This window comes from Solanum stenotomum, chromosome 9 (assembly GCF_019186545.1).
Source record: "Solanum stenotomum isolate F172 chromosome 9, ASM1918654v1, whole genome shotgun sequence".
NCBI classification, from domain to species: domain Eukaryota; kingdom Viridiplantae; phylum Streptophyta; class Magnoliopsida; order Solanales; family Solanaceae; genus Solanum; species Solanum stenotomum.
This window is the reverse complement of record NC_064290.1, coordinates 9,121,069-9,135,105: the sequence shown is the minus strand read 5'-3', so window position 1 is coordinate 9,135,105 and position 14,037 is coordinate 9,121,069. Positions and strand designations below refer to the sequence as shown.

The 14,037-nt window shown below is 32.9% G+C and overlaps 2 protein-coding genes across 3 annotated transcripts in view; one reads left to right on the top strand and one right to left on the bottom strand.

Moving 5' to 3' along the window:
- LOC125877105 (glucan endo-1,3-beta-glucosidase 12) overlaps nt 1–14,037 on the top strand; it is a 343,740-nt gene that overhangs the window by 119,778 nt on the left and 209,925 nt on the right. The gene's annotated exons all lie outside the window — the stretch shown is intronic.
- Nucleotides 3,485–10,125, bottom strand: LOC125877111 (protein disulfide isomerase-like 2-3). Its single transcript, XM_049558431.1, has 9 exons — nt 9,987–10,125; nt 8,926–9,084; nt 7,025–7,138; nt 6,261–6,418; nt 5,299–5,398; nt 4,454–4,630; nt 4,206–4,351; nt 3,947–4,093; nt 3,485–3,863 (listed from the first exon to the last, which is right to left on the bottom strand). Exons 1-9 carry the CDS (start codon nt 10,107–10,109, stop codon nt 3,689–3,691), a joined length of 1,299 nt encoding a protein of 432 aa, XP_049414388.1. The 5' UTR covers nt 10,110–10,125; the 3' UTR covers nt 3,485–3,688.

Here is a 14,037-nt window from a genome sequence, read left to right as displayed (position 1 = left end):
TAAGATATATTGAGTACACATGGTTTCGTACTAGCTCATACTACTCTTGTTGCACTCTTTTGTGGTGCAGATTAGGTTGTTAGTATGAGCGCACCTCATGGAGCTTTGAGTTTGAGTTTGAGTTTGGATCCTTTTGAAGTTGAGGTGAACTGTTTGGCTATTATGTGGCCCACACCTTCATTTATCTCTTAATCTATTATGTTGGCTATTTACTTTTTCATATTTTAAGTTGAATTGGTTACTTAATGGGTTGGCTAACCTATCGGTTGAGAACATAGGTGCCATTACGACTTGTTGTTTTGGATCGTGACAAATTGATATCAGAGCCCTAGGTTCATCAGTCTCACGAGTAGAAGAGCTGAGTCTAGTAGAGTCTTGCGGAACGATGCAGAGACGTCTGTTACTTATCTTCGAGAGGCTATGAGACTTTAGGAAACTTCCATTCTTTCATTCTTTATTGTGCATATATGGTTCATTTTAAGATCTGAACTTCATTATTTCATTCTCTCGCCAATAGTGACGAGACATTCTCAAATTCGTATGTCAACGATATTAATGATGTTATGTGGTATAGTGGGAGATATGTGATATGACTAGTAAAATGACTAGCTAATAATAAGCATTGCAACTTTGAATAATTTAATTGAAAGGGTTAGGAATTGTAAGAATGACCTGCTCAAGGTGTGATAAGAGAGAGTGTTGATAGTACCAAAGGTGTTGGTTGTAGAAAACTTTGTAACAAAGATTTTTTCAAAGAAGATCACTGGTAAACGACATTTCAATTTGTCACACTAACTTACCTTGTGTAATTAAGGATCATATGAGATCATGCAATGCTATTTTGTGTGGAAAGCTATATCCACCTCCATGTCAATCACACTATGCAGCAGTTTCTTTGTGATTGTGGATAACATGTATCTCTTTGTTGATTCACCAAAATTTAAGTTAGTCGAAATCTCCCTCCATGTATCTCATAATATTCCGAACCCTCATCGTATACAGTAGCTCCACCCCTGATTGCAGATATAAGTGGTGACTACTATGATAGATTGTGGTAAAGTCCCACCATTTGTCCGGATTTTCAAAACGGAGCTGCAACAAGATATTTGCATCCTCATAAACTATATAACTAAGCAAGCAGTGTTTTTTCCGAAGGTACAACAAAGTTGATTGCAGAAATATAGTAGACCACAGCTTGCAAACACATTTGAATTTGAAGGGGCAAATAGTTTTGCAAGCACGTACTAGCTAGCTCCATGACTTTAAGATCTGAAATAAAAATAAAAAGGAAATTAGTCTTCTCAAACCAGAGATATATGCACAACAATGAAGAATTGCCTTCTTTTTTAATAGTAGGATTCTTATCAAAAATTCACTAGCAACAGGAAAATTAAACCGATCTAAGTTATATATAATTCCAATTCCTCATTGTAAAAGGTTTGTAGTCATGAATTATATTGGGTCATGCACAAATGCCTATTTTAATTGATTTAGTCATAGCGTGAAACTATTTAAAATTGGCGAAATGGTCTGATGGATCCTTGTGCTTGTATGCATTTGTACCCTTCTACTTAACTATTTGTCAATTGAATCCTTAAATTCAATGTAACTTAGCATTTTAAACCCCTTTGGCTCGGCGTGTACTTCAAACTCTCAACAAAAATGACACATCATCATCCACGTCAGATTTAAAATTACACATTATTTATTATTTATTTTTTTAAAAAAATCAATTGTGCTTTATTTAATAAAAAGTAAAACAATAAAATTTAAATTTATTCCTTAAGCTAAAAAAGAAACCCAACATATTTCCAAAATAGATTAGGCAATAAGCTCTTCAACTTCGTCTGAACTTTGACAATGGTGGCGCTTCTATGGAGGAGATCAAGTTGCTGGTGAGTTTCTTCCTCGGAGGGTGAGTCCCCATTCCCATCTTAAAACATACAAAATCTACTATTTCCTTTCCTCCTCCTTCAACCTTCACATAACTACCAACCTAAATCGCCGCCGCCACAGATCTAGCCGAAAATCTCTTCGCTGTCGTAACTAAATCCTCCAACCCTCACCCGCCTCGTTCTCCACTGACTAGCACCGTCTCTCTCACTCTACTGTGAACTAGTTTTCTCCGACGAGCACCACCACCATCGACCTCTCCCACTAGCGGTGATTCAATGGACTCAAGGAGGTTTCAATGCCAAGATCTCTTAAAGATGATGACAATAGTATGAAAAGAAAAAGAAATCGGGGCATGTAGATGGCTGCAAATGAAGGTGGAGTGGGTGAAGAAGATGAAGACTTCTTAATTAATTTTTTAATTTTTGTATTATTTTATTCTTTTATTAATATTTTTAAAACTGAAATATAGTACTCACTCGCCATAAGGAGCGTGAAGTCACACACTTTCGCCATCTTAAAGACACGTAAGCGTGGTCAATGGTCAGAGGGGTTCGATAAATTGTGTTTTATTGAGTTTAAGGGTCCAGATGACAAATGGATAAGTAGAAGGGTTCATAATACAAACTGATACAAGTACAAGGGTTTACCAAACCATTTCGCCATTTAAAATTCGCAGAACAATTACCAATGAAAATTTGGTGAATGGAGAATCCGTTGACAATGAGTATCCATATTGTAATTACTAAAATACCATTGATCTACCAACACCCTCTCTTATTATATAGTTTTAAATTTAATTTTAATTTTAGTTTAAAGTTTAAAAGTGTATGTTCTATTATTTTCTATGTTCCAAACAATAATTACGTACAATTGAAAAATTGTTAGAAATTACGGACAATATAGACTAAGAAATATAGATTTTAAAGATATAAAGAGAGGAATATGGAGATCATTTTTTTTTACTCAAGTGTTTCTATTAAAAATAAAGGACGTCCTAATTTATAAGATGAAAAAATCACTCAAAAATTACAAAAGTTAAACCTAATATTAATTAGATATATGTATAAGACAACATTCATTGGATTAACATTCACCTAATACCTTCTTGGATTCATAACAAAAAACAAACCTTCGGTACCTCTGAATTAAATTTCATAGTTTAGTTTATAACTCCATCTCACTTCACAGTTCAGATGATTAAAATGTAAATGTTAAGTTGTCAATAAACATGGACATTTAAGATTTGAGGCACCCAAACTGATTAGTGCTTTACTCAACTATTTTATTAATTAGGGGTTATTGTATTACAATTTTCTCGTATTCGGTTGGTCAAATATTTTCTTAAAATAACAAATTTCTAGACTTCATCTTTATTCCCCAGTAGTCCCCCTATCCCCACCACCCCTAATCTACCCCCAGCTCCCATAGTACTTTGTCAAGACTATATAAAAATACTTTTAAGTTAATATTTTTTATTTACGTACCGAATACAAGAAAATAAGTACGAAACTCACTTATTTTACACACCTCAAATGCTATAGTCTGCAATACATATAATGTTCTAAACCTGTAACAAACAAGGCAACCATAGAAGAAAGGGCAACTTCTGCATATCCCCAAGAGTAATAATAATCCAAGTATAGTTCCAGGGAACGAAAGGAAATCTTTTGAACTGGGGGATTCCAATCTGATGATAAACAACATATAACACAGTAATACGCGGCTCGTTACTCAAAACTGTTTCTATCTAGCTCATCATAATAATCCCCTATATGAAAGGGTGGTAGAAGAATTATAACTCATCCTTGTTAGGTGTGTCATCTCCCATAAGTTCTTCAAGGGAGAACTCGTCTTCTTCGATGATTTCTCCATCTTTTCCATCCCATGGTTCATTCTTTACAATTGAAGGAGTAGCAGCTAATGGAAGATTACCTTTTCCACCGAGTCCAGCTTCTTTCACAAAGTCTCTGTAGTATATGTAGAATGAACAATTTCATGTTTCGATCCCAAAAACGTTGGATTTCAAAATTATATGGAGAAAACTACTTACATTATTGGCTGACGCTGGAATGCACTCTTAAGAGGTGCATATACTCCTTTTTTAACATTCAAAGCTACCATAGCGGGATATCCATAACCACCAACACCAACGTGCTTTTCGAGATCTGGTTGCTTACCAGCACCCACCCAAACAAAGCTGTAATATTAATAAAATCTAATGTTATCTTCAGATCTAAGTACATTTCAACCCACGTGATAAGACTTTTATAGAAGAATAGAGTCCAATAAGTGTAGCTGAGTGCACTTGCCTGTAGGGATTTCTCTTGAACTTCTCTGCAACAGCTAACAACATTTCTAGATATTTGTTCCTTCCTTCTGCCTTGGAATCTAATATATCCGGCAGGAATGAAACAAAGCAGATTGCAGCAGAATTGCATTTCTCTTCCATAACATCCTTCATACAGAGATGGATCAAAGAAAAAGTCATCATTTTAATGGGTATGATAGGGGGCAAAGAGAAAGGAAGAAGAGTTCACAAGATTAAAAGTCGGCTTACTGGGCTAGTCAACTCAACCACTTCAGGAGGTGCAACATTTGTTTCCAGCTGCTCTAATCCGAAGGACTCGATGGCTGAAGCTGTTCTTGCACCTTCATAAGGGGCAGGGCTTTCCTTGTCAGCACCAAATACCAAAATTGTGGGGAAACCTTGGACATTGTACCTGCTCATCAAAGACTGATGACATACACTAATTAGAACTCGGACACACAATAAGGTATTGTTAGAAGTTAAAAAGGAACTCCAATTTAAAAGTCAATCAAGCGATGAGAAAAGCCATATCATCTTCATTTTCCATGTAATTGCATATGGTAACCTAAGTGTATCCCAACATTTTGTTATGTGCTTACTGTTACTAGTTATTTCCTGCTTATTCCCTCTTTCCTTTTTTAAAAGAGTAGGACCAACTGAGAACTTGGGGCTTGATGATTATTAATTCAAGCAAGTTTGGGACTTTACTTTAAGGAAGCTAAGAAAATATTCCTATTCAAAGCTGGAGAAATTAAGTGAACAGACAGAAAGCAATATATGATCATAGAGTTAGAAATTGCCAGGGTAGAGAACTGCAGGCCAGAGAATATGAACAAGCAGAAAACCAAGAATGATAGTATAGGTAATATATTCCTTCATTGGGCAGGTTCATTTTTTTGAGGTTTCACTTTATAACTCGTGCTAATAGGTGCAAGCAGCTTTTTTAAACTAATACAACAGTGTGTCAAAATTTTGTCTGCAGAAACTACCTTCATATGTTCTTTGTTATTCTCTTACTATTTGAAAGACAAAAAGAAGAGCTATAATCCAATTAGATGACAGATGTCCAACTGATCATAAGAGTCCAAACCTACCTTCTCCGCATCACAGTCTACGTGACCCAGCTTCACCTTACCCTGAAGGTTCTTAGCAGCTTTCTTCCACTCAGGAGCAAGCTTTTTGCAGTGCCCACACCTTAAAAGTGCCATTTAAATTTAAGACCTCAGTAAGTAAATAGAAACAATATATAATCTAAAACAAAGTAATGCAGAGAAGGATCTTGACATCAAAATTCAAAGCAAAGAAGAAAAGTTGGAGGAAGAAGGAAATGTATGACTCATCACAGGATAAACTCTAGTGGAAAGGTCCACCTCAAATCTTAATGGCCTCCTACCTTCCAACTTAACAGAAACTGAGGTTCCCTACCATATAGTTCGTATCAGCTTCTAATGTCTGATGATGGTTCCTTTCCCTACCATATAGTTCACATCAGCTTCGAATGTCTGATGATACTTGCTTTCTCAGATTTGTGAATAGTTAAATTCTTATAAATGGCGTAAAACACTAAATTAACTGGAATACCAAGTTAATAGAGTTTACATCAGTTTGAAACCTGCAGTTTCCTTCCCAAGAAACCGGAATCCTATATTAATTAATGTGTCATGGAATTTCGGGTTACTGACTATAGCAGCGTAGAGTCATTTATAGATCTCCATTCTGCACCGCACTAACACTAGTCTCAGAGTAATTCAAATACTCGACTGGAACAGTCAGAAAGAATTACTTAAAAATTCAGTGTGAAAATGGTCATCATCGTGTGAAAGATGGGTAAAGTATATCGATATATTGAGAGAGAGAGCATTCTGGATTCTGTTCTAGATGCTACTTACGTACATATGATGGTTTATTTCACAAGGTAGCCCATCTATTTAGCATAGCTGAAAGCAGACACGTATATATATACACACACCAAACAAAAAGACCTTAGACTCTTCCAAGTACAAATAAATTAAGGACTGACAACGAAGAAAGAGAAGTAGTAACAGTTGAAACTTACCAAGGTGCGAAAAACTCAACAATCCAGAGATCTTTGCTCTTAAGAACATTCTCATCAAAATTTCGTGAATTCAACTCTACTGATGCACTGGGCTCAGAACTCTCAGAAGATCCTCCTGTTGCTTTTCCGTGTATCCGCTCCTTCAGCAGTGCTTTGATCTGTAAGCGAAGCAGTTGACATCAAAACCTTCATGATTTCTCATGACTCGTGAAGATTCAAAGGAAACATGGAAAAGGACTCAAGACCATCACTACATCAATTACGCACGATAAAATGACTCAAATCTCGTTTGGATAATTTGTCAGTTAAATAGATTATTTACTATCATCAAATGTGTAATGTATATAGAAAATTATTATGCAACTAAATGCTTACAACTTAACCCCAGACATCGTTCAAAAGGAATTTATTCATCTTAACTACTAGATTTGGATCTAGCAATGCATTATCAATGGCAATAAGAAAATTATTTGGATCTACCAATGCATTATCATTGGCAAGAAGAAAATTATTTGGATCTACCAATGCATTATCATTGGCAATAAGAAAATTATTTGGATCTAGCAATGCATTATATCAGGTATTAAGAAAATGAATGGCAGAATTATTTGATTGGGTCAAGATACAGGGCTTTTGCTGGAGAGGAAATTGTAAAAAGCCAGAAAAAAGACATGATGCTGAAGTCTTTTAACATAAACAGAAGTTGGAAAGAAGAAAGCCCTAGTACAGACTGACTTTCAAACAGTATAAACAATGATAAGTACCTGCTGCAATGCGTATTCGGCAATTGGCTTAGCCTCACGTGCCCCTTGATAATCAACAGGAGGTTTTCCAGGTGCAAACACCTTGATGGTAGGAAATCCTCTGATTCCATATTCCTAAATCACGAATACATGTGTCAATTTTACCACTTCTGAATTTATCCTAAAGTGTGAAACAGAACTCTTAAGTCCACCCATTGATACTCTGATGATGCTTGGGATCTTTAGATTTAGAATATTAATTGATAAGATGCATAAACGTGCACAGAATGATGTGAAAAATGAGAGCAGCAACGCCATAAATCCAGAGATCAAATTAAGTTTAGAAATAGGTCAGAAATTCCAACTCCAAAGACTCCAACCAAACTGCAGTGTTTTTTATATGCGGAAAGTGCAATACAAGATTCGTGGGGCTTGAAGTGAGACACGTGCTTCTTTGAAGTGAAGCGCACAGTAATGAGAATAAAAAAATATCCAACATCTGTGAATTTAGTACAATAAAAATTAAATTGCCATTAGAATAACTCACCATCCAATATAATATAATGCTTATATTGAAAGGAGTGACCAATCACATAAGAATCGCTTAGTGCACTATTATTTGAAGCACAAACTTCTCTAAAGTGCATGACAATAACCCCTTGCTTCCTTGACTTAAGCGATGAGACAATGCCTTTTAATAAGACCAAGCCAAGTCGTCCAAATTTCATTGAACTACTCAGCTTCTTCCCATATTTTATTAGATCAGAATCTTACTCAGGCAAGGGAAACTATAAGCTATAGAGTGTGGAGCAATTTTAGATTAGTTAACAATCCTCCTAGTAGTCTAGAATTATTCTCTCTCTTGGAAGTATCGGAACTACATGAAACCAAGTCCTAGAAGCTTCAGTAGCCTTTGTGAAAATCAAAATAAAAGAGGATAAAGTCATCGCAACTGCGCACAAGTTGAGTGATTCTTTAACTTTTTGGATCGTTTCAATATTTCTTTAGCAATGCTAATACGTCAAGGATTTTAATTATATCTATAGATTTACACATTTCAAAAAAGCAGGCTAGTCGCATGTTTGACAAATTTAACCTAAGTGAGGTGGATAGAATTGTTTAGCTAATTTTCTCCTCACCTTTACTTTATATATACAACCATATTCTATATATCCGAGGAACTTCCTTAGCATGTTAAGATTGCACCAAATGCCTCAATTATAGTTCCTAAATAATTTCCAAGGCATATAAGCCCAAAACTGAGCGATTGGCCATAAGCCGAGCAACATCTATCTATGTTACATGAATCTGGGCATGGATATGTATTTGTTTAAGTGTAAGTCTCTGGTGGATAGGACCAAATATAAACATAGAAATAAGGGGGTTCAACTCTGGTAAACTAGCTTGATAAAGGTAGGGGTATGGACCTTGTCAATCACAGCCATCTCTAGTCTCTTCTATTCTCAAAAGCGTGTTGCCAAAAAGCTCATTTCCGGTCTGTCTTGGTTTCAGGCCTCCACAGTCGTCCAGGTGAGTATGTGCAGTTAATTTTAGTGTGTTGTGAAGAATTTGCACAAAGTGATCATACCTATGTCCCACCAATATGATATGTCAACTAATATGAATGATTTTTAGTTGAATGATTTCAGTGACACAAGGCAATATGCATCTGACTTCTTTTTCATTTTCCAAAGAAAGATGACAAAAAAATCATCTTTACATGTTCTTTCAGTTTTATAAATCACGAGTCATACCATTTTCAGCACATTATCTCTAGTCTATAACGAATATCACACTAAAAGATCGCATTTCATCATCTCCAAACATCCCTATCTGATCTTATTCAGGTTACAAGGCAGAAGATAGTATAACCGAGGAAGTACATGGACATGCATGTTTAAGAAAACATTAACTAACAATACCTGCGCCAGGGATTTGTGAGCATCAGCGTCAAGAGCTGCAACCGTGGCAACACCTTTCAATATGGTAGCTGCCTTTTCCCATGTGGGTGTCAGAGCTTGACAATGACCACACCAAGGTGCAAAGAACTCAACTAAAACAATACCTTTTGAATTTAGCACCTGCAATTATAAAAGTTGAAAATTTTTTTAATGCTATTTAAACCAGCTTTGCAGTGAAAGCTATACGTCAAGAATGCATCGATTACAATAGAAAAGTGACACAAGGCAGTAAAACACTCCCAAAGTAGGATATAAGATGGGGTACTAGTTTTACCCCAAATTTTTAATTTTTTTTACATGATTTAGTTTGTTTACAAGTGAAACTTAGACGGATTGATGTTTTCAACTCTGTCAATGACCCAAACATAAATATGTTTAAGTTTGCAGCATCAATGTCGTCTATAAATCATTACCACTAGCATATAGGAATACCGTTTCATTAAGCAGCACATTATTTCTTGATACCATCAGAACACATGAAGCAGGCCAATAAGATCAGTGGCCTAGAGCCAATAATGTGCTTAACTAGAGGTATTGAGTTCGTGTCTCAAATGAAAAAAAAAAAACTTGCTAGGAAACATTTCCCTCTTTAATCAGCTCCCTGTGTAGCGCAAATTTAAATTAATTGGAAAATTCAATACATGTACGGATGTACCGAACACCAAATGAAAGAAAAAAATGGAGCCCCAAATATGTCAGGACCTAAACCCCTTGCCTAAAATATATTGAAAGAAATGCGAATTAATCATACTCATTAAGTAATAGACCATCAATTAATCCATTCTCTAGAAAATTAACAGTGAAATCCAAACAACACAATAAAGAAAGGCATTAAACCAAACCCCAGTTCAATCCTTTCCCCCAAATATTACAGAAATGAACACTGATCTCGCATTTAAACACATAAATAGACACCCTTTAACAAAATCAATCGATATAACAAAATGGGGTTTTCCTTCAACTTAAATCAAACCGAATCAATCTTTAAAAATCGAGTCTTGAATGAAAATAGAAGAAAATACCTTAGACTTAAAGTTGGATTCAGTTAACTGAACAACTGGGGATGTAGGTCCATACAGCGCATTGGCAGTAGCGATAAAGTGTAGAGCAATCAACAAAAGTGGGAAAACCGAAGCTCGATCCATTGTTTTCTTCTTCTTTCTCGTCGTTTCTGTGGAGAGAATTATGGAGTATTAATGGCGAGGGTTAACACTGAAGAAGTAAAAAAAAGAGAAGCATCAATTGCTCACTCGCCGTGGCAATGACTACGTGGTATTAACCAATTAGAGTTCTCCACGTCAGCTTTATGATGTAATTCTAGTTTAGAGATCCAACAGAACAATTTGACTCATTTTGATGAAAGAAAAATGGATGGTAAGATGGTTTTTTTTTTCTTTTCCTTTTTCATTTAGAAAGTTCTAGATATTTGGGGGATAAGTTATTTCGAAAATAGTTATTTTAAGATTGTTATTTCATTCTTGTGAGATAATAGTAACACTATAATTCGAGGATAATTGATTCATTGATTTGTTCCAACCAAACATGAAATTATTCATACTAAAATTAATTTCATAATTAGTTATAATCAATTATTTCTGGTGCCAAACGAGTCCCTTTAAAGAGTTGTATGGACATAAAATTGATTAAAAATTGAAGAAGAGAAAAGTTGAAATTACAATATTTGGGAGCTAATTACATCATATCCCGAAAGTTTTCACAATTATAAAAATTTTAAATTTTTTATTATTTTCGAATACATTCCTTGGTTGTCTAATACATTGCAAATTATACATTACTTAATGGGAGGGATGTATTCGAGAGAATTTTTGTAATTTTTTTAAATGATAAGGATTTTAAAGATTGTGATATCTTAAGTTGTGTATTTATGTAATTTTTCCATATTTCACTTTTAGAAAGAAAAAAAATATAAGTGAAAACAGTGTTAGGGTTTTGTCCTGATTTTCTTTCCTTGTTTGAAGTTTTTTTTTTCTTAAAGAAAAGTCAAAGTATTACCATGAATGCTTGAACTTTTTCTGAAAGGAAAATATAATATTCTTCCATATTTGATTTATTCTTTCCTTAGAGGGAAAAATTGGAGATCTATAAATTGAACACCTATATCTCATAGCATCCACAATGTAGACATTTAAGAGTTTTATTTATGGGGAGATTTTCTCTCTACAGTTTTTATGTTTTTATTAGTTTTTACTTATGTAGGCAAATTGGTCATATCATATAATAATAATATTATGTCTTTTAATATAGTTTTATGTGTCGTCTAATTTATCCTCATATAATTTGCAAATTATAAGCTTCCGCATGACGCCCCAATTCACCTTCATAACCCAACAAACAGATCTTTCACTTGAAAGTTTTGATTTTGTAAAATTCTATCTTCAAAAACTAGCTGGAGAATTTGTTCAATGTATAATTATACCATTTTTTAAGAAAACATCAATGTGAAATGGTTCCTTGTAACTTTTTTCTCCTTTGTTAGAGATTTATCATTTAGTTTTTGAAATTTACTGGCTAATTTAGTTGATGTACGTAACGTTTTTTAAAAAATATTATTTAAATTGGTTTTTATTTTAAAAGTTTATGGCAATACAATTTAGGAATTGATAAAATATTAAACTATAATTTAACATATATAAAATTTTAGATAATAGTCTGAATAAATTGCAAAAGAAGTATAAAAAAAAAAAGTACAAAAGAGTTATTTTTTTTGTAGGAGACAAACCACAAAAAAAAAAATTATAACTACACACGAGTAGATCTACTTTGATAAAGCGTTTTACATGAAAAAAAAAATATTTNGCTTAAACTTTTTCTGAAAGAAAATATAATATTCTTCTATATTTTGGTTTATTCTTTCCTTAGAGGGAAATTTGGAGATCTATAAATTGAAGGTTTATATTCTCATAGCATAACACAATAGCATCCACAATGTAGACATTTAAGAGTTTTGTTTATAGGGAGATTTTTTCTCTACAGTTTTTATGTTTTTATTAGTTTTTAATTATGTAGGCAAATTGGTCATATCATATAATAATAATATTATGTCTTTTAATATAGTTTTATGTATCGTCTAATTTATCCTCATATAATTTGCAAATTATAAGCTTCCGCATGACGCCAACAGATCTTTCACTTGAAAGTTTTGATTTTGTAAAACTCTATCTTCAAAAACTAGCTGGAGAATTGTTCAATGTATAATTATACCATTTTTTAAGAAAACATCAATGTGAAAATGGTTCCTTGTAACTTTTTTCTTCTTTTGTTAGAGATTTATCATTTAGTTTTTGAAATTTACTGGCTAATTTAGTTGATGTACGTAACGTTTTTTAAAAAATATTATTTAAATTGGTTTTTATTTTAAAAGTTTATGGCAATACAATTTAGGAATTGATAAAATATTAAACTATAATTTAACATATATAAAATTTTAGATAATAGTCTGAATAAATTGCAAAAGAAGTATAAAAAAAAAAAGTACAAAAGAGTTATTTTTTTTGTAGGAGACAAACCACAAAAAAAAAAATTATAACTACACACGAGTAGATCTACTTTGATAAAGCGTTTTACATGGAAAAAAAAAATATTTTCGAAGTTCGAATTTAAAATTCTAACTAAAAATAAAAGGATCTCAATCACTCTAATTAGTTGTAGCTCTTTAATTTTTAAATAGTCATAACTAGCAAAAATCAACTAAATAATAGGAGATTTTAAAGAGTTTCATTCTAACTTCACACTTAAAGTATATACTCTTTCAAAATTTCGCATGGCTATTTTCATCTCAGATTATACTTGACTCAAAGCAAAATTAAAAAAAAGAGAGGATAATTTTTTCCACATTTTAACTAATCTTCCTCTTCTATAATGTTGAAATGAGCATGTCAGTATTGTTGATATTGGTGGAGAACACTTATTGTGATTTTAACTTATTCAAATAAAAAAATCAAATCTAAGAATGTATTGTCGATTTTTTTTATCATATCATGTATATCAATGCATATCACATATAGTTTTAGAGTAATGTCGGTTTATCAATAGAAAACTTGGGTAAATCTACATATTTTTATGTGTGCATTTATAACTTGTTCTTTATCCTACATACTTACAATCAGGCTTTAATTTTAATGACTATTTAAAAATTAAAGAGCTACAACTAAGAGTGTGATTGAGATCCTTTTATTTTTAATGAGTGGTTTATCTAATGTATAGTACAATATATGTTCTAGAGTTGAGAACAATAACTTGATTTTAGACTTTCTATATCTAGTCTTAGAAAATTGTTCTAGAAGGATGAATTAGATATTGAATGTCACATAATTTCTTCTCTTTTTGGTTGTGCAGGTTAGTTGATGATGTACGTTTTCTGTCAATTTTTTTGTTAATTTCTTCTTTGCAAATGACGCATTTATATTTGGGAAAAAAATGCATATCACATACATTCACATACATATATGGATTTAGACATGGTATATGGGAGATAATATGCAATGTGATTCACTGATATATATTGAATATATATTAAAAAAAAAAGTAGTGGAGACACATAAATAAAGTTGTCTGGTTATATATTGTACATTTTCATAGTAATGTTAGTTTACTTATTTTAATTGGTTATGTATTCCGTAATACCTTGATGCACTTGATGAACTTCTTTTTTTTTTACATGGTTTTCAATGACAGACTTTAAATCTTTTTTTCCTTGTATAGTTGACCTTCTGCTAGTGTGTTTCATGTTTGTAGCTATACTTTCAATAATATTGCATTGTTGAAAATATGCAGTCTCCCGAGCAACCAAGTTGTTATATTCCATTACATTTAAATTGTTTGTATTGGTGTTACCATGAGCTATTATTTGGGTATTGACCTCTTCATCTTTTTCTTCATTAATTGAAAGTGTATAATGAATATCAATAGCTTTTGAAGTTATGCACAATAGATATTGTTTGAAGTTTAGTGACCCTTTCTTCAATTTGATGTATACTCGTAATCTCATATTATTTCGTATCAACATCAACATAGAATTGTCATCAATCTTATAATGAAAATCAAACGCATTCA